The sequence below is a fragment of the Sarcophilus harrisii genome, chromosome 3 (assembly GCF_902635505.1).
Source record: "Sarcophilus harrisii chromosome 3, mSarHar1.11, whole genome shotgun sequence".
NCBI classification, from domain to species: Eukaryota; Metazoa; Chordata; class Mammalia; order Dasyuromorphia; family Dasyuridae; genus Sarcophilus; species Sarcophilus harrisii.
In genome coordinates, this window is record NC_045428.1 from 166,790,870 (window position 1) to 166,814,951 (window position 24,082).

General features: G+C 35.2%; 1 protein-coding gene across 1 annotated transcript; it reads right to left on the bottom strand.

Moving 5' to 3' along the window:
* Positions 1-682: 682 nt before the first annotated feature.
* Positions 683-21,443, bottom strand: ATP4B (ATPase H+/K+ transporting subunit beta). Its single transcript, XM_003765707.2, has 7 exons — positions 21,332-21,443; positions 16,457-16,585; positions 9,260-9,373; positions 8,148-8,347; positions 5,192-5,251; positions 2,685-2,786; positions 683-1,006 (listed from the first exon to the last, which is right to left on the bottom strand). The coding sequence occupies exons 1-7, from the start codon at positions 21,441-21,443 to the stop codon at positions 845-847; spliced, it is 879 nt and encodes a 292-aa protein (XP_003765755.1). The 3' UTR covers positions 683-844.
* Positions 21,444-24,082: the final 2,639 nt, after the last annotated feature.

The window sequence follows — 24,082 nt, forward strand, 5'->3', positions numbered from 1 at the left end:
AAGGTGTGGATAATTACAACCAGGAATAGAGGAAAAAGAGATACCATCAATGTTATGGTGGACTCTGGAAGTGTTTGTTTTTGCAAATTTGCTGTTATGGATTAATTGGGGTCTGGGAGTCACTTTTTAACTTCTTTAAAGTAGGGGGAAGAGGCCCTACCAAAGCCAAATCATGTAGTATTTAATTAGTCAGCCACTTGTTTTTGAACTCTGCATATCTGTGTACAAAGCTATATGATGAATTTTTAATGGTTAATATTTATGTTTTCTAATTCTCCAAAAATCTTTTAAACCCATAAAATAATACACATAAAATTTATAGATAGATGTCCAGTTAAAGAAAAATGTATTCTTGTTACTTTAAGAATAATCCAGATATATCACTTAATATTTCATCTCATTACTAAAAGCAAGAAAACAGAATGTTTCATTATAAGCCATTTTATGACACATGCTTAATAGCTTTTACATTAATCTGATAATTGTTAACAGTAGAAAAATACACAGAATTATACTAAGGAAAGTGACTACAAAGATAAAGAAGCCAGTCATAATGTCCTTCACTAAAAGATTTCTGAATAAGGGTTGCTATAATACATGAACAAATCTTTACTGTGACCATGAAACCTAGCTAATGGAGCTGGGGAATTCTGGATGTCATAGAAAATACCCTGGTTTTCACCCATGTGCCTCTTATAAATTGACATTGAGAGAGAAAAAAATTATAGCCAATTTTCATTTGGGTTGGAAGCAAATCAGTACAAAACCATCAACAGTTCACAATTTTCTGAATGTCGACCAGCCTTCTTGAAAATCTTCATCTGAAGTACAAAAAGTGCTTGTTTCACTTCTGAATTTTTAGTTTGAACTCCACTTTTCCTTCATATGGGTCATGGGGATTGTCGAAACTTACATTCTCTGCAATGATTTTACACACTATGATAACCTCTTTATTCTTGGGAATGTTGAGGAATTTGGCTGCTACTAGTGGGTTGCTATAGTGGGGCTGGAAGGGAAGCACAAAATAAATAATTATTTTTAGGATTCCTGAAGTAGTTGTTGTTTTTATTTGCTTAAGTAACAAATGTAAAGAAAGTAAATTATTTTAGTGAGGTTGGTGTTGCAAACAATCCCTCTTCAGGAGAATCATGTCATGTTCCTCCACAAAACTGAATGCTATTGTGAGAGACCATGCTTTTATACATCTAACCCTTCTCAGAGTTATTTTAGCAGCATTCATTAGATGCATGCAGGAACAATTAGATATAGTTCTTGTGAGATAAATATACTTAAAGCAAGATTTAGAATTTAGAAAGTAGCCAACTGATTTCTAAAAGTTTGTTATCTATTTTTTTTACAACTAAGGAAAGGAGTGATTTAGAAGTTATATAAGGATTGATAGGGAAGCATTGGATTCCTTGATAAAGGTTAGATAGAATAATGCCTTTTGTTTTTCTACTGTTTTTTTTTTTATCTGACAAAAGAGTCTACACCAGTAGTTAATAGTTCAATTCCTCAAAACATTTATTAACCACCAATTATCTGCTTATGAAGAGATATAAGATTCTGGCACTGTGTTGATGTTCTGAACTAATCTGGAGATAATGACGTATATAATAAAAGATGGTACATTACATAAGCATACCAGGTAAGAAAATCCCTGTCCTTGAAGAGCTTACAATTTAGCCTGGAGAATATATGAAAAAAGGTGGGAAAGGTTATGGTGATGTGGGATATTTTAAAGAAGATGTATTTGAATTGGGCTCTAGAGAACAAATGAAAATTAATAATAATAGTAATAGGTGCAAAACCCATATATGAGGAGGAAATGAGTTGTAATGAAGACATCCAGGGTAGGCAATTTGTCTGATAGTAGATAGTAAAGGGGATAAGCTTAGATGAAAGATGAAAATGGACCTTGTTCCCTTCTTGCAGAGGTAGGTAGATTGGTTGTAGACTAGTATATATGCATTGTCTGACTATTGGTAAAAATAAATTTTGCTAAATCATTTATTTTTTTGTTTTTGTCTGTTAGGGATGGCCTATTATGTGAAAGAAAGGGAGACGATACAGTCAAATGAAGATGATGTAAATACAAGATTAAGGTTTTTTTTTTAAAGCCAGTGGAAGGCATTTTTAGGATTACAATGACCCAGATATTTGTAGACAATGGGAAGGACCGGAAGGGAAGAAATTATTGCTTGAATAGGAAAGTATGTGATCAAAGGCCCAGTTAAGGAATTATTGTTTGTCTTCCTCTGGTCAGAGGAGGAGAGGAATAGATACTGATGTGAATTTCTGAGAAGTAGGGGAGGGTTATTGGGGAGGCTTCAGTATTTTCAGTGAAATAAGGCTAAATCATCTGCTAAATATGGAGGTGCAATTGAAGATGTGACAAAGAGTTTTGTAGCATTCGTTGGAGAATGCCAATAAGAATAGAACATGAGCACGTTGAAGAGCTGTATGTCATCAATGTGAACAATTTTCATAGATCTTTAACAAGTTTATGGTTGATAGCTTTGCCTGAAGCCAGAGACTTGCCTATGGCCTCACAGCTAATAAATGTTATAGTTGTGATTCTGACTGAAGTCTTCCTTATTCCAAACTCTATCTGCTGTGTCAGCTGCATCTCTAAGAATACAGTGATATCAGGATAATAGAAAAATATGAATTGAATAACATACCTGCGCTTTCTTCCCATAATAAGGGAAGTAGTGTAGACTAAAAGTACCATTGGATGGGTAGTAGTCCACTTCTAGAGGTGTGAAGTCTTTGTGGTTCTCTTCCTGAGGGTAAGAAATGAACCTTTAATCCAATTATTTTGGGTTGTGACAAATTATAGTACAGCTTATAAGATAAGTGATAATATAAATATTGAATCATTCCTGTAAATTATTTAATCTTTATAATCAACTTGTCCTGTGCTAAGTATATATTCCTTAGTAAATTGCTTGAAGAGAACTTATATTTTATCTTCCTGAGGTGTGTTCATAAGCACAGAAATTGTTTGCTTTTCTGCATTTAGGAATGAGAACTAGTATGTTTTGTTGCTACATGGAAGACCAAAATGTGATAGTTTTCTTTTCATATCTTTTTCAGAATTCATCAATAACTACCTGATTTGTTTTTGTTAACAGGACCAGCAAATTATCTAGTTCTGGATCTAAAATTTGGAGGAAAAAAGGTTGAAAGATATTTATATATCTAAGTTCTAAAACTGGGCTTTTTTTGTGTAGGGATATTTTATTTTCAACCAATATACACAAAATTTTTAGTTTAAGAATAAATGTTCCAGGTTTTTAAAGAAGTTGATAAATAAGACTTTCCTAGAATTAAATATGAATATATTATTGGCTCTTAATATCATTCGATATACTTACTGATATTAAGTTGATAGTGTGTGGTATTACTGGTAAGGTGAATTCAATGAAACCCCATTTTCATAATCATTTAACAAAAATTAAGCGCTATTAATTAATGTATTAAGCTTAGCATATTAACAGTAATATTACATTAATATTATAATTATATGATACCACAATTAGGGCATTATGTAATAATAGATATTAATGTTAATAATATGTTAATTAACCAGAAGTAAAATGGTATCTGCTATCAAGGTGTTTGCATTCTAAAGTAGAGAACCAACATGAATATATAAGTATATACAAAATGTATACAAATATACAAAATGATTATGATATCCTATCAAGAGGAAGTATTTTGAGTATTTCTAAGTGATTCTATCATTTGCTAAATAAGGTAACAGTAGCCAGGTTTTGCTCTCATCATTCATAGATTTTTATCCCCCTTTAACTAACCTACCTTGAAACAATATATATTGTAAAGCTTTTTAAAATTGCTTTAGTAAACAAAAGGATAGGTACAGGGAATGCGAATTATCACAAATTTGATTTTCTAATAGTTTAAACATTTACAACTTTCAAGAAAACTAATTCCTAGTAGCTCCTATTAAAAAACTGCTTTTTTTCCCTAAAAGATATCACTGAAATTGTTGAATTTCAGTTGGAAGAGCCATCAAACATATCTTATCCAAATCTAACATATATTTCCTGACAAATGATTATATAACCTGTTTGAGAGCAGGCTGGGGTACGTCTCACTAGAACATCTATTTACTAATTTCTTTGCAGCCTAGAGCCAATTAAAACATGTCCAATCCCTCTTGCACAAGACATAATAAGTTGACAATAGTTATGTATATCCTCCTCACCTCCCAAGCCTTCCCTTTTCCAAGTTAATGTATCCTTTATTAAGGTTGCTTTATTTTTTAACCAAAAATCTGCTTCCCAACCCCCCAACTGAAAAAACAACTCTATAACAAACATGCATAATCAAGGAAAACATTCTGTAATCTTTTGTGTACTTAAATACACAAATAAATATTGTGCATACACACACATTTGTATGATATATACATATATGTTTCTATCTTCACTTTTATGTCCTTCACTTCTCTATCAGGAGATGAGTAGCATGTTTCATCATGAGTCCTCTGTAAACATGGTTGTAATTGGGCTGATCATAACTCTTGCAATGATTTATGTCTTTACAATATTGTATAAATTGTTCTCCTGGTTCTGCTCACTTTATTCTATGTCATTGTATGAATCTTCCCAGGTTTTTCCGTGCTTTCAGCATGCACAATTGTATTCTATGACATTCATTTACTGAAACTTGTTCAGCTATTCCCCAGTTGATGGGCTTTCCAATTCTTTCAGTTTCCAGTTCTTTGCCAACACAAAAAGAGTTACTTTAAATATTTTGGTACATCTTTAGAGTTTGTTTTGCTTAGGTGTAATCCCTTCCCATATACAACCTTAGTTTTAGATTCCAACCTTACCACTACCCTGGCTGCCATTCTCTTAATGTATTGCAGTCTGCTGACAACCTTTCCAAAATATGGTGTCCAGATGTGAACATAGTTGTCCTGTGGTCTATCTAGAACTATCACCTCTCTTGTTTTCAACAGTATTTTGATTATTGTAACCATTGGTCTCATTATTGTATTATTCTTCTAGTTATATTCTTCACTCATCGAGCTTGCATTTTATATTTAGTTTATTATCAGTCAACAAGAATGTTTTAAATGTCTGCTGTTTGTGAGTATTGTATTGGTACTAATTATTGTAGAAATAGGTCTGAAATAGGACTCTTTAGTCATACTTACTAGAAATGTACAGTCCACCCTAGGAGCTGTATTGTTGTTGCTAGGGAGAAAATTGACTATCTGGGAAAGAAAAAGACATTTCAGTTAAACACATTGAAAAGAAGCTTCTTCCTCCTCTTAGTTTATTATTTTTATTAATTCTTCATGTAAGTTTTAAAAAAAAATTTAATCCGTCTTCATTATACCTTTCCCCATTGAGCAGCAACTTTTAAAAAACTGACAAAATATTGTAAAAATTCCTGAATGGTTAGCTGAATAATATGACAAAGCAAATTCTCATGTTAGTCATTGTCTCTTGCATTTTTAAGTTTATCTCCTTCCCTGAATAAGTAGTGCATTTCATTTTCATCCTTTTGCACATGTGTTTTATTTATATTTGCATTAACTAATCTAACATCTTTCAAAATTATTTTTCTCTGTAGTATCTTTAAGTGAATTGTTCTCCAAATTTCTCTATTTGCTCTGTGTGGCTAGGGGGCACAGTGAATAGAGTGAAGTCAGGAAAACTCATCTTCCTGAATTTAAATCTGGCCTTTGGACATTTACTTAGCTGTATGACTGTGAACAAGTCACTTAACCATGTTTGCCTCAGTTTGCCCATCTGTAAAACGAGTTGGACAAGGAAATGGTAAATCATTCCAGAATGTTTGCCAAGAAAACCCCATATGGGATCACAAAAAGTCAGATATTTCTCTGGAATTGTCCATTTCATCATTTCTTGTGGCACAATAACATTCCATTATATTTATATGCCACAACTGTTTAGGGTTAGCTCTTCCCCTTAATTTATAGTTTTTGATTGCCAAGAGAAGAGTGCTATAAGAATTTTTATACATATACATCTTTCCCTTTGATTTCTTTGAGGTTTAGGCCTGATAGTGGAATAACTGGGTCAAAGGGTATATACATGGTCTAGGAAGAAAGTAAGTTTTTTGTTTTGTTTTTAAATTTATTGTGCATCCAGGAATTTGGACATTTCTATATTAGTATGAAAGTTATACTGTTATAAAAGTCATTTTATTTGTAATTATAGGAAGAAAAACTCTAAATTGCCTAGAATGACTCTTTGAGGAGATCTTAAAATACATAATATTTACGTATTTGGGTATTTTGTGTTGAAGTTAAGTTTCACCAACTTATTTACATGTGGTTTTTAATGAGTAATAATGTTTTATTTTTAAATTCTGAGCTTTACAAAGACCATAGTAATGATTAATTAATTTCACTTTTGTTGAATTATTTGTTTTCCAAATAGTGAATTAATGAATAACTACCAAACCAGCCTTCAATGGTTAATCACTATCCATGAGACAATGTGTACTTAGGTATTGCAACTCCTTAAAAACTCTGAAAAAAATCCCAACTGTCCTCTATACCCACTTCTCACTGCTCTGGGCTCAGCAGCCAACTTGCTATCTCTTGATAACATAGATTTTCCTACACTTTTATTTTTTCTCATTCCTCAAATACTCCCCATTCTATTACTCCATGCAAAATTCCATCTATTGGAACTCCAACTATCCTGCAGGGCCCCCCTCATATTTTAAGCCTATATGAAGCCTTTCTTGATCTCCCCAGGAAGAAATGACCCATCCTTTTTCGGCTTGTATTGCCCATCTCACTGGTACACATTTAATCTATCAGGAGGTCTTATATATAGTGTGTAACAGAGAGAGCTCCAGTCTGGAAAGTCATGAGTATGGACAAGTCTTTTAGCTTATACATGTTTATCACATTCTGGCATAATCAAAGAACATCAAATGTTAATGCTGGTAAATGAATTAGATTTGGCAGTTTTCTAAGGTCTTTTCCAGCTCCAAAAAATCTCTGCTTTTTTGATTCTGTAGACCATGCTTCTTTGAATTGTTATTCATAAGCATTATATTCCCAATTAGATCTTAAATTTCTGAAAGGAAAAAAAAATGTTAAAGTTGGAGCTAGGAAACTGGGTTCAAATCCTAGCCTACACACTTGTGTAAAATATATGTAGCCTCAGTTTCTCAGCTGTAAAATCTTAGTACATAATTCAGGAAAGGGAGGAAAGTGATTTATAAATTTTAAAGCACAATTTAAAATGTCACAGGTGTAACCAGAGGCAAATCACTTTTCCTTCTCAATCTCAGTTTCTTTATAGACTTAGAAGGCCTGAGCCAAAAATATCTAAAGTTCCTTCTACTGCTAACATTTTATTACCTATTATTGTTGTTTTGTCATTTTCAGTCATGTTCCATTTGTGACCCCACTTCTTAACAGAGATATTGGAGTGGTTTCTCATTGCCTTCTCCAGCTTATTTTATATTTGGGGAAACTGATGCAAGGAAAAACAAGCATCACACAGCTAGTGTCCGAGGAGCAGATTTGAACTCAAGAAGATGAATTTTCCTGATTCCAAATGCAGTGCTTCATCTACAGCATGACTTAGCTACCTATTATTATCTCTCATAAAACTTATTTGTATCCCCCACAATGTTGACTTTCATACATATACATAAATATGTATGTATATATATATACATATATATGGGTTATCACATTTAAATATGTGTTATATCTCACAAAAGAGATAGGGACATACATAGTTTTTAAACTTACTGTGTTAGTCTTTTGTGGAATGGTTTTATAAGGGACTAAACATGTTTTTTTTCTTTATGAAATAATGATTTTGAGAAATTTTCTCTTTGTAGTTTCCAACAGTGTCTACCACACAGTACAGTATCTTGCACATAATGGGCACAGGATAATCATTTGTTGATTTTGTTCTTTCATAACAAAAAGATGAAAAAAGCAATGTAAGAGGAGGATCTTCCTGACAGGAATATGCTTTAAATTGGGGATAGGTTAGATCTGAGGATTCCCATTATTCCATTAACTACCTCTGTCTTAAGGGAAGAAATTATACTTGAAATTGAATCTTAACATTCATTGTTAGCACCAGCCTTTTGGAAACGGTACTTACCCTATTCATTTTGATGATAAAGCATGGTTTTCCTTCCTCAAATCCAAAATTAGGATCTGTTAGACCTGAGCAGTTTTGGAGCATATCTGCTGTAAACTTGCAGGAAAACTTGGTGTGGTTTGGAGCACGAAATTCTTTCTGAATGAAGTACTGTTCAAATGAACAGTTTATATTTTCCTCTTGTGCAGCTGGAGTGTAACCTGTAGTAGAGTAACAATTTGGCAAACAGTGAATTTCACCAGTCTCGGCAAAATGGAATGACCCATCTTGCCTATTTCACCATTTTCTCAATTTACTACTTTCACTTAGAAATTTCTGTCTTAGCTCATTGAGTAGGAAGGATTTTCAGTCAGAGAAACATTAAATTTCACATCATGTGAAATTGGCCTGGGAACCTTGCAATTGAGATTTCCTTTTGTTCCTCCACCAATGATGCAGATATGTGCCTACTCAGCACTGAGAATTAAAAAAAAAATTCTCTGTGAGGTCACAGAGAAAATCAAATCCATCTAAAGACAAATCAAGTCATAGTGGACTATTAATTGGATTTCACTAAATCTTCTCTCCTCTTGAGGTCCTGAAGATGGTTGGGTCCCCCTTTTATAAATAGAAGGATTTGCCCCAAATCACAAAGTGAGTCATTGAAAGATCAATGATCAATACAGGTCTATATGTGTACACAAATATAGACATAATGTTTATGTTTGACTGCATGTGCAAAGCAAATGAAACAATATCTGTATAATCCAGGCCAAAAAAAGTCCCCCCAACAGTTTCCTGAAATATTCTGATTATTAGGGTAATTCCAAGGGAGAAAAATAGCTCAATATGTTACATGGTCATGTGAAGTCAAGAGTCTAAAGAGAAGGTGGTAGGACACCAGACCTGGTGGTCCTAGGGATCTGGATATTGAAGTTCTTAGCTATTGATAGACTTTGGACTAATGATCAAGTCATATATTCTCTCAACCTCAGTTTTCCTTATCTATAAACTTGGAATAAACATGTGCTATAAATTTGGCTGCTTTATTTTCCTTCTTGGAAAGTCAAGTGTCAAATAAAAAAGATGCTTTTGTTTTTGTTCATTTTTTTTTTTTTTTTTTTTCACTTTACCTGACAGAAACGTGTGAAGGGTCTGGGTAAGGTCTTTCCAAGAAGTTTTATCAGAAACATTGTAGAAGATTTCTAGACCTCTTTCACCATAAACATCTGGTCTTAATGTCACCCCTGAGGGGAAAAAGAAAAAGCTCAACATTTTTGAACTCAGTAATCTAAGCTTACACCAATATAAGAGGGAAAGATAGCAAATAGTGACGCACTTCTTTTCTTGATGAAGATATATAATTCACATAGATTGGACAAAGTTATGCAATAATCATCAGTGGAAGCTGGGGTAAAAACCAGAGCACCACCTGAGAGACAGTTGTATGTATGCCTGTAAACCAGGCTTCCTCTCTTTAAATGTTTCAGGGGATTTAATTAGATTTAAAGACAATGTGGCCACAGCTTGATTGAGACAGTGTTTAATTCTTAAAGAACAATGTAAATATGAGTTATTATGTATCATTCCTATGGAGATAGGTGACACAGTAGACAGAGTTGCACCCAGAGTCAGAAAGATCTGAGTTCAAGTTCAAATTCTGATTCAGATACTTCCTACCTGAGTGATTCTGGGTGAATCATGTAACCTCTCAGTGCCTCAGTTTACTTGTCTGTAAAATGGTGATTATAGTAGCGCCCATTTTTCAGGGTTATTATGAGGATCAAGTAAGACAATATGTAAAATGCTTTCCATATCTCAAAGTGGCATATAAATGCAACAAAGTTATCACAATGACCAGTAGATGTGTGGAGTAGTAAGTGACTATAGGGATGGCCTGGGTGAAGCATATGACAGATCAATACAACTTTAAATAAACGTAAAGCTATTTCTGGGCCTGAGGTCTGTTCATTCCTTACAGAGCCACTGAGAGAACACATTCCATATAGTTAAATCTTCTCAACTGTTTGTGGAATAGACTTGACCACATCTTCCTTCCTTGCTGCCTCTGGAATGTCCCCATTTCCACTTATCTTAATCTACTCTGGACTGGTAATGGGATTTGCAAGAAGAGTAGTTGGCAGCATTTAGGGAGGAGGGAATGCCTTCTAATTCACTAAACTCTCTTAAGTGACTGTTTCTGTTCATTTTTCAGTCATTTCTGACTATGATCCCGTTGGGGTTTTCTTGACAAAGATAATGGGGTCATTTGCCATTTTCTTCTTCATCTCATTTTATGGATGAGGTATCCAAGGCAGAGTTCCAAGGTGACACAGCTTGTGAGTCTGAGGCCAGGATTGAACTTGGGAAGATGAGTCTTTCTGACACCAGGCCCAACATTCATTCTATAAACTGGGCCTCCTAGTTGCCCCTAAGTGACCCCTAAATTCAGACTTCAAATCCTACTTTAGACAGTTCTTAGCTGTGTGACCCTGGGAGAAAAATTTATTTATTATTCCTAATAAATGCAAGAAGCATCTACTATGTGCCAGGTCACAGGCACATATGATAGGTACAGGTGAATATAACGATAAAAACAAAACAATTCTGGCTTTCAGTAGTAAAAATGGCACATATTTATACAGTGCTTTAATGTTTGCACGGTGTTTTGTGTTATTGTGTTTTAAAGACCTGTGGGATAGGTGCAATCATCTCTCTTTTACAGGTGATGTCTTTGTGCCTCAGTTTCCTTATCTGCAAAATGAAGGCAGAGTGAGTCAAATGGATTCTAAGGTCCCTTCTAGTTCAAAATTTATAATCATATTACTTGCCTTCAATTACATAAGAAATGTCTGGGGCAACAGTTGAACCAGGTCTTCCTGATTTCATGCCCATGCTGTCATACCTTGCAGCTTACCTGCATCTCCTGCCAGTTTCCATAATGTTGAAGCAAAGCAGAATGGATACAGATAAATACTAGGTAGCATAGTGAGTAGAGCACCAGGCCTGCCTCAGAGCTGTGTGACCTTGGGCAAGTCACTAAGCCCTCATGTTTCCTCATGTGTAAAAATAGCTAGAAAAGGAAATGGCAAATCTCTCCAGCATCATTGCTAAGAAAACCCCAAATGATTGAACAGCAGCAACAACATGAAAGAGGGACAACATAAATACAAAGTAATTTAAGATGATTAGAGGAAGCACCAACTATTGGAAAATCAGACATGGCCTCTTCTAGGAGGTTCCACTTTCAGTACTCCCATTGATTTTATTCTAGCCATCATCTGGTTCCTTGGTCCCCTACCCTAAGATCCTTCTTAAGTCTCTATGCTCCCTCAAATCCTGTTGTATATTTTAATTATGATCTGTTTAACCAATATTACCTATTATACTTTAAAACTTGAAACTTAATGGATCTCTCTTTATTAGAAATTTTAACAAGAAACATCCACAGGGTTTTCAGTTCTATATGAACATCTTATTGCTCGCAACAGTTTTTTTCTTGCCCTGTATCAGTTAACCAATCCTTGGTATACTTTGACGTCCCAGATTCCACCTTCTCTTGGCAATAAACCTGGGTAGGAATATGGGTCTAATTTATGAGATATGGGTTTTCCCTAATTTTTTTTTTCATATTGGATAATAACATTAATAACTGGAATTTACACAGTGCTTTAAAATTTGCAAAGTACTTTATATACATAACCTTATCTCATTTGTTGTTCACAAAAATTCTGGGAAGTAGATGTAATTGTTAGTCTGATTTTTCAGATGAAGAAATTAAAGTATAATAAACAGTTTATTAAGTAACTTGCCCAGGATCACATCTAGGAATTGTCTGAGGCAGGACTTGAACTCAGATCTGCTTAAGTTCACGCCACTACCTAGAAGCCCAAATGGATAAATTCCTTTTTCTTTCTTTCTATTTTCTTTTTATTTTTAGTTTTTTTTTCTTTATAAAAGAGGAGTGATGGCTTGTGGTCTTCTCCCACCATAAAATTAAGTAATAGGTTTTTAAAGTATACAATAGAGCTTTTTGATGACATGAAATCAGAGAAATGCAAATAAAAAATGACTGAGGTTCATACTCATCAAAACTGACCAAGATGACAGAAGATGGGACTGGTCAGTGTTGGAGGAACTGTGTCAATATGTTGTTGATGGAGTGATGAATGAATTTGAAATTGTGTGTGTGTGTGTGTGTGTGCCCATGGGTGCATGCATGTGTGCATTTGGGGATGGATGGGGAGAGAAATGACTAAAATGTTCATACATTGATCTTTTTGAGGTAGCTTTTTAGCTAAGTCTTTTCTTCATTAATATATCCCTGCTGTCCATTTTCTTCTTTCTTCAAATCATCCTTTACATCACTGCCAAAACAAATCTTCTAAAGCCCAAACCCTTAGTTCCTTTCCATTACCTTTAGTATAAAAATAGAAACTCCTTAGGCCGGCATTTAAAGTCCTTCATAATGTGCTTCCAGATTGCCTTTCCAGATTTACTTCTTACTGCTCACCTTCACTTATATCATGTTCTAATGAAACAGCCTTACTTGCTCTTTCTCAGCTCTGCTGAACTTTTTTGATTATCCTGCCCTCCTTATGCCTGAAAAAAATTTCCTCCTCACTTCCCCCTTGTAGAATCTTGCTTCTTTTAATGCTCAAGTGATGTGTGGTCTTCTAATAGACATCCTTTCATAATTCTCTTAAATTTTGTTATTTTTTTCATCAAATAATCATATGCCTGTTGGAATGTCATATTTATCCCCAGTATATTTTAAACTCTTTGATAATAATAAAAACTTTCTTCCCCATATTATCTCCAGCTCATAATACAGAATACTGCACATGGTAAGTCCTTAATAAATACTTGTTACTAAGGTGTAAAAGAATTGCATTCTGCTTGTATAGGGAATTCTCATCACACCAAAACAATCTCAGATTGATCATAGGACCAAGAGTCTACAGCTGTGAAGAGATATCAGAGATTATCTAATTAAACCCTCTCTTTTTACAGATGGAGAAACTGAAGCACAGGGACATGAAATGGTTTAGCCAAAGGTACACAAGTTGTAAGCATCAGTGGTCGGATCCTTGAAACATTTGACTGTGAAAGTGTTAAAAGGTGATGATAAAGTAGAATAGAATTTGCAAAAGATTTTTCCATTGAATCAATTTCCATTGCCCATGTGACTTTAACCTAGATACCTTCTCTGGGCCCATATTCTTATCTGAAAAATTAAGTGGTTGAAACAGGTAATACATTCATCTCTATATCCTAGGACCCCATGAAAACCAAGCAAAGAACTATGAAAAAATTGAGGAAGGAGGGATAGGTTACTTTGGATTGGTAGGATGAGAAGGCTGCTTTGTGCATAGTCTGGATATTTCTGTTTTGTTAATTAGGTGACTACTCACTTGCTCTTCATCTGTGTTTTCTTGCTTTTAACTACTATATTTATAGATAACATGCTTAGAGGTTTTGGAAATGGGGAAGAGAACCTTAGAGAATGTCTTGACCTTCCCCTTACTTTTATAAATGAGGAGATTAAGGCCCAAAAATGCGTGAGGATTTGTGCTATTTGTTGGAGTCAAAGATGAAAATGGGCATAATGCCTGCCTTAAGTTTATAAAAAGGTGATTGAGGTTTCAGGGGAAGGAGTGTAGAATGGGGAGATATAACAGCTACATGACACAAAAATGGAACATCATAGGAGCAAAGGAGAAGCAGCAAGAAGACATAGAAAGAACACTGAATGTTGCATCGGAGGACCTGGGTTCAAATACCATCTCAGCTGTTTACTGTTGGTTTGGCCTAGTTCACTGAATCTCAGTTTCCTTATCTATAAAAATGAAAGGGTTGGACTAGGTAATCTCATAAGGCATTTCTAGCAGTAGTGCCTATGGGAGCCAAGCAAGTGGGAGGATGTCCACATTTTGAGAAAGCTCAGAGGATCCCAGATTAGATTTGAACAGGACCCCAAGGACCATCTAGTCAAATTCCCTGATTTTGCAGATAAGGAAATTAAGATCCAGAGATCCTGATTTGCCCAATGTCACACCATTAGTTAGCAGCAGAGTCAAGAACTAAACCTCTGACTTCAAATCCATTGCCCTTCCCACCAACTGGAGAGGTCACCTTCAGAGGTGAGGGTGTATATGTGTGTGTAGGAGCTGTTAAGAGACGTATGTTTTGTGCATAGTTCAGTTATCTCTATGATAAGTCTTTCTATAGATTTGTTTAACTAATAGCTAGCATTTATATAGTGCTTTAAAGTTTGCAAAGAGCTTTATAAATATTAACTCATTTTATCTTCACAAGATAAAAGGAGGTAGATGTTATTATCCTCATTTTTCAGGTAATAAATTGAGGCAAATCAGTTAAGTGACTTTCCAAGGGTCATAGCTAGCAAGGGCTTTGAAGTCAGATTTGAACTCATGGCCTGACTACAGATTCAGCACTCTTGACTGCACAAATATGATACAGTTTACTGTGATGTGTTATATAATGTGATATATATATATATGTATATATACATAATATGAGTATATACTTTAATATATATTGGTCTCCCTGCCATCTAGGGGAGGGGGTGGGGGGTAGGAGGGGAAAAGTTGGAACAGAAGGTTTTGCAAGGGTCAATACTGAAAAATTACTCATGCCTATGTCTTGTAAATAAAGAGCTATAATAAAATAAATAAATGAATGAATAAAAATAAAATATATATAGTGTGTATATATAATATGTTATTATATATATAATATAATAAAATAAGGCTATTTTTATGAGGTAAAAAAATAGTTATATGGTATAACAGAAATAGTGTTGAACTTTTAAGTCATGATCCTTGAGTTCTCGTCCAACTAGCTGTAACTAGTTACTTTTTTTGGAAAGGACTGCCTCTGGTGTATACCTTGTGATTTTGAGTAAGTCATGTAGCCTCTCTAGGTCTCAGTTTCCTCATTTGTAAAATGATATCGCTTTAAAATCTCTTTCATACAGTCTGTCCTTTAACTAGGAACTGGACCTTAGTTTTCTTATCAGAAAAATGGGGAAATTGGTTAAAATGGTCTCCAAAGTCTGTTCCAACTCTAACAATCCTAGGCTTTTATATCTCTGTAAACTCTGAATTTTGTGGTATTGAGTGAAGCAGTATCATGCTGGAGATGCTGGGGAGAAGGAGGGAGAAGAGCACAAAGGTGAGCAGCTCATAAAATGTCCCAAAGTATTAACTTTCCATTATAGGGTAACTGGTGATGTTCACGATCCAGTATGAGTCATTGTAAATCCCCTGTTGGTTGACTGTGCTATTAAAATAAGATGTGATTCCAGTGTCCAAAATTAGAGTTTCTCTACAAAATCTTTTTAAAATTTATCTTCAAATAAGTGAAGGGAGGAGAAAGCTATGAGTGATATACTGTCTATTATCAACTGACAAATTTTGGTCAGTTGAACGAACCATTGTCTTCTCATTTTTATTTTTTGTTTAAGTGTTTGTTTTCTGGAAAGGCAAAGTAGAAGGACATATTGGGAAATGTGGATGATATATAAAAACATTTATCAATAAAACATTTTTTAAAAGATCATATTTGAAACTTCTTTGGGGGCCATGTTTAACCTGCTTTGCAGATTAAAACGGGATACTTTGAAATAACTTTTTTTTTTTTTTTTTTTAAGAATAAGTAGAATTAAAAACAGGCCTTAGAATGGAGTGATTCCAAGAGAATGGAATATCCTGGGAAGCTTCCCTTATCACTGTGTGCAACATTTTATTGATGATTTGATGAAATCATTAGTATTATAATATCCAAAATGAGATTTTATTCCCAGAAGTCTGCAGCAATAATCAGTGTTAGATAACTGTCACTGTCAGTTGATCTCCCCTTTTCTAACCTTTAGTATTTATATTCTCTGTCTTATTATTTATTTGCTTTCCTAACATTATTGTTTTCTCCCCTGCTCTAGGAGAATATGAGGCATATAGACTTTTTATTTCTCCTATTATACCCAATTTGCTTGTTTGTTTTTTGTTTTTTGTTTTTCATATAACCTCCTTAAAATGTGAGCAAGAAGAGATCAGAAACCAGGAACTGCTGGGACTGAATTAATGGTGCTGGGTACATAGTTGCTACATTATAAATATTCGTTTGACAAATTGATTGATATTTTGGATCAAACTGGATGTGATTTTTTTTTTTAACAAGGAAAACCGGAAGCTAAGTTCTGCTTCTACTGTCAACTTTGCTATGAGGGTAAACATCTGAGTTGTTTAGACAATGTAAATCATGTATTTTTGATATTGGGTTGAAGCAAGTCAAATCATCATATTTACCTGGTGATTTTAATTGATCTTGGTAGTCTGGTGTGTATGGATCTATTGTGCACATTAATGTGTAGATGGCAAGGGCAAACAACCCACTCATCACCACATAGAAAGCCACATAGTAGAGACTAATCCACACTGTGAAGAGAAAAAAATAAGGTTAAGATTAGCCAGCCCTATTAATTTGATCCCTGTTGCTTTGTTAGGCAACTATGGAATTAGCTAGGTAAATGTGCTAAAATCACCTAGTTGAATAATGTTTTACACTTTGTAAAGATTTTTCTCTCTAATAATTGTAGGAGCAGTTAATTCAATAACTCCATTTTACAGATGAGGAAATGAAGGCTAAGCTGATAGTCACTTAGCTGACAGAGATGGAATATGAATCCATCTTTCTTCCCCCAACACCATGTTACTGTCTACCCTTAAAGAGTGTCCTTGAATTGGTTGTATGTTAACTCAATGCCAACTCAAGGGGACATAACTTAAAGGAATGTCAAAGTGGCATCTACAAATATAATAAGGGGATTTTGTCCTAGGCAGACTAGTTTGGTATATACCCACCAGCCTTTGGAATTATCTGGAATTTTTGTCCTTTTCCAGAGGAGAGGAAGAAAACAATAGGTACATAACACCCTGGAAACTTTGGCATCCTGAACATTTGCTCAACCTGCTTTATGGATTTCATCCAACTCTGCTTAAAGTGTGGAGAAGAAGATGAGCCCGCACTCTGATATTTCAAAAGAGAAAATAATACATAAGGATTTGATTTTCCTGTTTCTTAAACTATCCAGATGAGTAGATTGGGAGCGTTTTTGTTTTTGTTTTTCATTCTCTTGGCTTAATGACTAAATTCTTATCATTTAGTTACTTGGGATGGTTGTTCCTATATCTTAATATATTTAAATAAATAAAAACATTGTGTTAAAGCAGAAATCATTTTTTTTCTCCAAAAACTCTGAATCTTCATGTGGTAGAACATGATTTTCTGTTTGTTTTAATTTTCTAGATAAGGTAATAAAAGGACTCCAAGCTTTTTTTTTTCCTTCATAAATTGCCATGTAAATGGATGTAGACACCAGTCAGTGACTCAGTCTCTCTAATGCTCCAGAGGCCAGGAGCCAAATGAATGAAAGTTTGGGAGGAAGTAAAAGAAGCAGGACAAATGAGCAGAAACTTGAAAAATATATTTTTAAAGCCTGTGTTTGTATTCTGGTTCTACTCCCCTAACTGGCTGGTCAACTCCCATATTTGTCTGGACCTCATCTGTGTTTTCTCATCTGTGATGTGGGGATCAAAATACCAATCTGTCTCAGATTATTTATCACATTGTGAAAAGGAACTATAAACTATTTGTCACAGAAATGTTGATCAATAACCCTAATAGCTTCTCCAGTCAGTTCTACTTAGCAAACACTTATTAAATGCCTCCCATATGCCAGATCCTATTCTGGCTAACTACAAAGAGACAAAAATAAAACTATCACTGCACTCAAGGAATTTATATCTAAAATATCGTAATTACTTTGTTCTTCAGAGTCATGTACAAAGGTAGACTTTTCATATCTTCCTCAGATCAGAATATAATCTTGAGAGCAATGAGTCATTTTTTTTTTTTGTCTTTCTGTGCCAATGCCTTGCACATAGTAGGCAGTTTATAAATGCTTATTGATTGATTGATTGATTTGGCCAATCTTTGATCTTCTAGCCTAAACCCTGTCTTGATTTTGTGCCCAGGAATGTTACTTTCAATTTATTTGTTGGACTGTTACCAATTTTTATGAAACATGTAAGTCTCCCTTTAAGGATATCTCAGTTTAGTTATGGCAAGGGACTAGGAAAAGAAGAGAATTTTGATTACTTGAGAATTAATATAGATTATTTTCAGAATTGTGACAGATTAGGATTAAATAATTCATCTGATCATAAAACGAGATTTGTAGCTGGAAGGAATGGTAGAGAAAGAACATCTATTTTGTAGATGAGGAATTGAGGTCTAGAAAGACTAAGTCACTTACCCATGGGTATATGGCAAAATTTGAGCCCAGATCCTTTGCTCCCAAATCTAATTGCCTTTTCAACAATAAGGTGATTTAGGTCAGTCCCAAGTCAGTTCATCCTATTTGCCTCAGTCCCTCATCTGTAAAATGAGCCGGAGGAAGAAAGGCATACTATTCTAGTGACTTTGCCAAGAAAACTTAAAATGGGGTCACAAAGAATCAAAAATGACTGAAATGACTGAACAACAAAAAAGCAGAAAAAAAGGGAGGGAGAAAAAGGAAAAAAAGAAAAAATGACTGAGCATTTTAAAAAAATGAATAGAAAAGACAAGAAGTAACCAGAAAGTTACAAACAAGCAGGGGAGTTTTGAAAGTTACATTCTGAATTTATTATATATTTTAAAAGAAAAGAGCTCTACGTAAGAGATTCATAGTTTCATTCACATATAGAAATGTTCATTTTATTGCATATTTAAGTTTAGAGGGAAAATAGGAACAGATAATTTTTTAAAGGAGGAAAGGAAAAATGTGACCAACAAGTGGGTCTCCCAATGGCATAGGTTCTTAGACCTATAATATCATTGGTATAACTGATACCTGAACAAAGAAACTCACTTCATCATTCATAATCTTAATTTCTTGGAGCACTGAGAAATTAAATAACTTCCCCAGAGGCACACTGCTAGTGTGTGTCAGAGATGTATCAGTGTCTTCCTGGTTCTAAGATCTATTCAACTTGTCTCTCTCTGTATCCCATTAGATGATTGTCTCTAAAATACACCAAGAGATGAGATCCAGTTCTCTTCAAATGAAGAGATATGTGTCCTATGTCCAAAGAAACAACTGTTTTCAGTCATATCTGACTCTTTATGGCCCCATTTGGGGTTTTATGGCAAAGATGCTGGAATAGTTAACCATTCCCTTCTCCAACTCATTTTACAGATGGGGAAATTGAGGCAAACAGAGTTAAATGACTTGCCCAGAGTCACAGCTCAAGTGTCCCAGGCCAGATTTGACTTCCTGGCTCTAAACACTCTCCCCATTGCCCAAAGAAACATAAAGAACATTTTAATCAAAAGATTACCTATTTGAGGATAGAAAAGTCTTTTTTCTTTCATATTATATTTTCTTTTTTACTCAATCAATAGAAAGAATGCTAGGTGTGAAGTAAGAGGACCTGGGTTAAGATACTAACTCTACCAAGTACAATCTTTGTAACCTTCAATAGGTCATTTCCCTTTCCAAGGCTTCATATGCCTTATCTGTAAAATGAGGGGGTTGGACTAAGTGTCCTTCTATGGTCCCTTCCCGCTCTGTGTTGAGCCCTGAGTTAGGCAATGGGACCCAGAATTAAAATTTAAATTGCATTTTCCTTGGCCACAGATTTAGTAACCCATCCTCAGTCTCATTTCACTCTGAGAATGTTTCCACCAGAAACATTCAGGCTGGGCCTGCCCTGCAGAGCACTCTATTCCAGACCAGCAGCTGGACATAAGTTTAGCTTCCCATGACTTTTCAATGGGAGTGCCCCATACCTTGAGGCGTTTGATCAATTTAACCCACATTTTCAGGAATTGTCTGGTAGTGGCTCTGCCTCTGAGGGAGGGAGAACAGCTTCTTCTTGTGTAGCTGAGCAGCTGTCTCTAGGGGCTGACCTCAGATCACATCACCCCGGGGAACTAATCTGCAAATGGCTGCCAGCTCGTTTAGATGAGCTCAACCCTTCTTTAAATAACAACTCTAGTCAAGAGATAATTCCCTTTTCTACCCTCCCCTTCCCGTCTCCCTCCATCCTGATGAGAGGATGTGAGGTGAAAGGAGGCCGAAGGCTCGCTGTGCAAAGGTCACCTAAAGTCTATAAGCTAAAGGGGAAATTAATTCATTTTTAAATAAAAGGAAGAACAATTCCTAGAAGTTTGTGGCAGAAATGGCTCTTCCTAATTCCATATTCTAACTGGGATGTAAAGAGCTTCTGAGGGATTTTGTTTAGCACAGTGCCATTTGTATAGTTGGCAACAAAAGTTTACCAAATTCAATTCCAATAATCTTAGGATGGAAAATGCCAGTCATATCTAGAGAGAGAACTGTGGAGACTATAGATTAAAGTATTTTCTCCTTTTTGTTTGTTTGTTTCACTTTTTTCCCCCTTTAGTTTTATTTTTCTTGCATGACATGACAAATATGGAAATATGTTTTAAAGGATTGCACATATTTAACCTATATCAGATTGCTTATTGTCTTGAGGAGAGGATAAGGAAAGGAGAGAGAAAAATTTAGAACACGAAGTTTTCTAAAAGTGAATATTAAAAACTATTTTTACATGTGTTTGGAAAAATAAAATACTATTAAGTAAAAAATAAAGAGACAAAAAAAGTTTGCCAAATTATTGAATTCAAATTAGGAATCCCATTCCTAAATCATAATTATTATATGGTCCAAATCCTGTTGTTTAAAGGCAGTGGGGAATAATGCTTAAAAAAAACAAAACAAACAAACAAAAAAAAAAAACTTAAACCAGCACATAAAACACCAGCACAGGCTAAGTGATTCTGGGCAAATTGTTTAAGTTCTTGATGGCCGGGCACCATTGCAAAATTCTAAATTGCAGAGAAGCTGCTGGCTTGCTTTGGTAAATGTTCCTCATCCAGGAGTTCTTGATAGAATGGAATCACTGGTCCAATTTGTATCTCCTCTGTTTAATTTTTTTGCCTAATTCCAAGGACTTGAAAGTGGTTTCTACTATGAACAAGCTCAGTTTCCTCACCTGTAAAAGGAAACTTGTACAGCTTTTGCTCAACATGCATTGCCCTTCCTCACCCCCACACAGAATGCCTCCATTAACCCTGTGTCTTTATGAAGAAAAACTGCTAGCAGTTGCACATACCCCACTTAGACAAGGTCCTTCCCAAAAGCTGCCCCGTGTCTGGATTCCAGCAGTAGTGGCGGAATTCTTCCATACGTTGACTGCAGGTCTTTTTTTCTTGCAAAGCTGCCATTTTCCCCAACCTGAGGAGTTCCCCACTCTGTGATAATTAATGTCCTAAGAATCAGAAAAGAAAAGTCCTTTCTTTGATTTATATAGTCTCCTTTTCTGGAGGTCAAAGGAATTGTGGGTAATTTTTACCCATAGCACCTGAAAGGACCTGAAAGGGGTTATCATCCCTGCCTCAGCTATCGTCCTGGACAAACATTGGTGATACTGTACTGCATGCCTGTAGGCACTGAAAAGCTAAATTGCCATCTCATGCCCTTTTCTATTCTCCTCCATTTCTCTTTGTGTGTAGTTATATATTCAGTTCTGTGCACCTACCGTTTGCTATGCCCTTGGCCAGCCTAATCAATTCAATGGTTTCCAGAATGAGTAAGAAAAAAAGTTGGGTTTTTTTTCCTTTGACTGATGGAACCATCTGTGGCTCAGGCTTTATTCACTTCTATTCATTGACTGGATTTGGACAAGAAATAGTTCTTTTTTCTTTTCTGCAGCTGCTGTAAAATCAAGTCCAAAAAGACAGACGGCATTTAGTTTACACTCTCATGTAGCACTTTATATGTAGACTTTTATTCCATTTTGTATTGCATTGTATATGCATTATATTCAGTCCTCCTAGGTTAAAAGTTCTAGGAATGCAAGGGTTGTGTCTTATTCACCTTTGTCTTCTCTAATGTCTAGAACAGTATTTTGCCCCTCTGTCATAAGCAATTCCCAAAAGTTTCTTGACTCAAGCATAATTCTATAATATTATATTTGTGACTCTGTGAGATGTAGAAATCCTCCAGGGCTTTTTGCCATTTAAAACAAACTTTTCCTAATTACCTAGTTATTAGTGTCTCCCTCTATCACTGTGTATTTTGTGGGGTACATATGCTATATTTATTTATCTGTGAACATGTATCCTTGTGGTAGAATGTCCAGTGTTCATCTTTCATTTTGCCAGATTTTTTGTATACCTGTATGTGACATATTTCTCCTGACAGAATGGAAGACCCTTGAGGGCAGGGACTGTCTCACTTTTGTCTGGCACTGTGTCTGGCATGGCACCTGACACGTAGTAGATGCTCAATATATGCTTGTGGATCAGTTGATAACTTCTTCCCCCTCCAGATTGACATGATGATGACTTGTACAACCTAGTTTAAGAAAAAAAATTCTTAATGCCTCTTCTGTGATCCTCAAATTCTTGGTCTTCCACAGTCTATTTATAAACAGGATCAATGTTATGTGGCTCATCTGCCTGCTCACAGGAGATTTGATTCAGTTCATTTATTTTGTTGTTTAGTTGTCCAATCAGGTTTGACTCTTCATGATCCCATTTGGGGTTTTCTTGGCAATGATGCTGGAATGGTTTACTATTCTCTAGCTTACTTTACAAATTAAGAAACTAAGACTAACAATGAAGTAACTTGCCTAGGGTCACTCAGCTAATAAATGTCTGAAGTTGGATTTTAATTCAGTTCTTCCTCACTGTACCACTTAGTTGTCCTCAACATTTATTTAAGCACCTATTATGAGTAAGATACTATGTAGATTTATGGGATACAGACAAAATAGAGTCCCTGTCCTCAAGAATCTTACATTTTCTTGGATTGACTCAAGAGCAACACAAGTATAACATGGGAAAAATTGAGTGATCAGGAAAGGATTCAAAAGAAGGTGCCCCCAAAGTGAGTCTTGAAGGAAACCAGAATTTATGAGATGATGAGAGGAGTAAAGTACATTGTAGGTACTTGGGAGTAGTTTGTGTGAATACATGTTGGCATGAGAAACAGTAATGAATTCAGGAACAGCTAATAATCCAGTTTAGCTGGTATATAGAGTTTATGAATGGAAGCAGTATAAAATAAGATTGGAAAAGATAATTGGGGGCCAGATTATAGAGAAGCGTCATATTTTATCCTACAGGCAATGTGGAGTGACACAATTCAGTCTATGCTTTAGGAAGATTATTTTGGCATCTCTGTACAGTAAGTCGGAAGGGAAGAGATTAGAAGCAAAAAGATCAATTAAGAAACTAATACAATAGTGAGAGGTGATGCAGATGACTAGGATAGTGGTTATATGATTGGAGGGAAGGAGACAGATCAAGAAATATGAAGAAGATAGAATTGATAACATTTAACAACTAGTTAGGTATGGGTATAGGGTATCGTTGATGGACAGTCACACTTAATTCTGGGTTTTTATGAGATTATGAGCCTGGGACCCTGGAAGGATCCTACTTTGATATTGGGAACCTGAGGACAGATTTACAAGAAAAACAATCAGTTCTATTTTAGATATACTGTATTTGAGATACCCTTCAGAGATCGAATCAATTGATAATATATGACTAGAATTCAGAAAAAATAAATTGACTAGATATATAGATTTGGGAGACATATGCATGGAGACAATGCTTGAATTTATGGGAACGGATGATTTTCCTAAGAAAGAGAATGTAGAGAGAGAAAAGAAGGAGGACCAAATTAGAGCCTTGGAGAATATCCATCCGAAGGGGGAAGGAAATAATTGATGATTCAGCCAAGGAGGTTGAGAAAGTTCATTCAGAAAGTAAGGAAAAGAACCAGGAGAGAATATATCATGGAAACCAAGGGAATAAAGAGCATCTAAGAAGAAGGGTAAGGACAAGAGTATCAA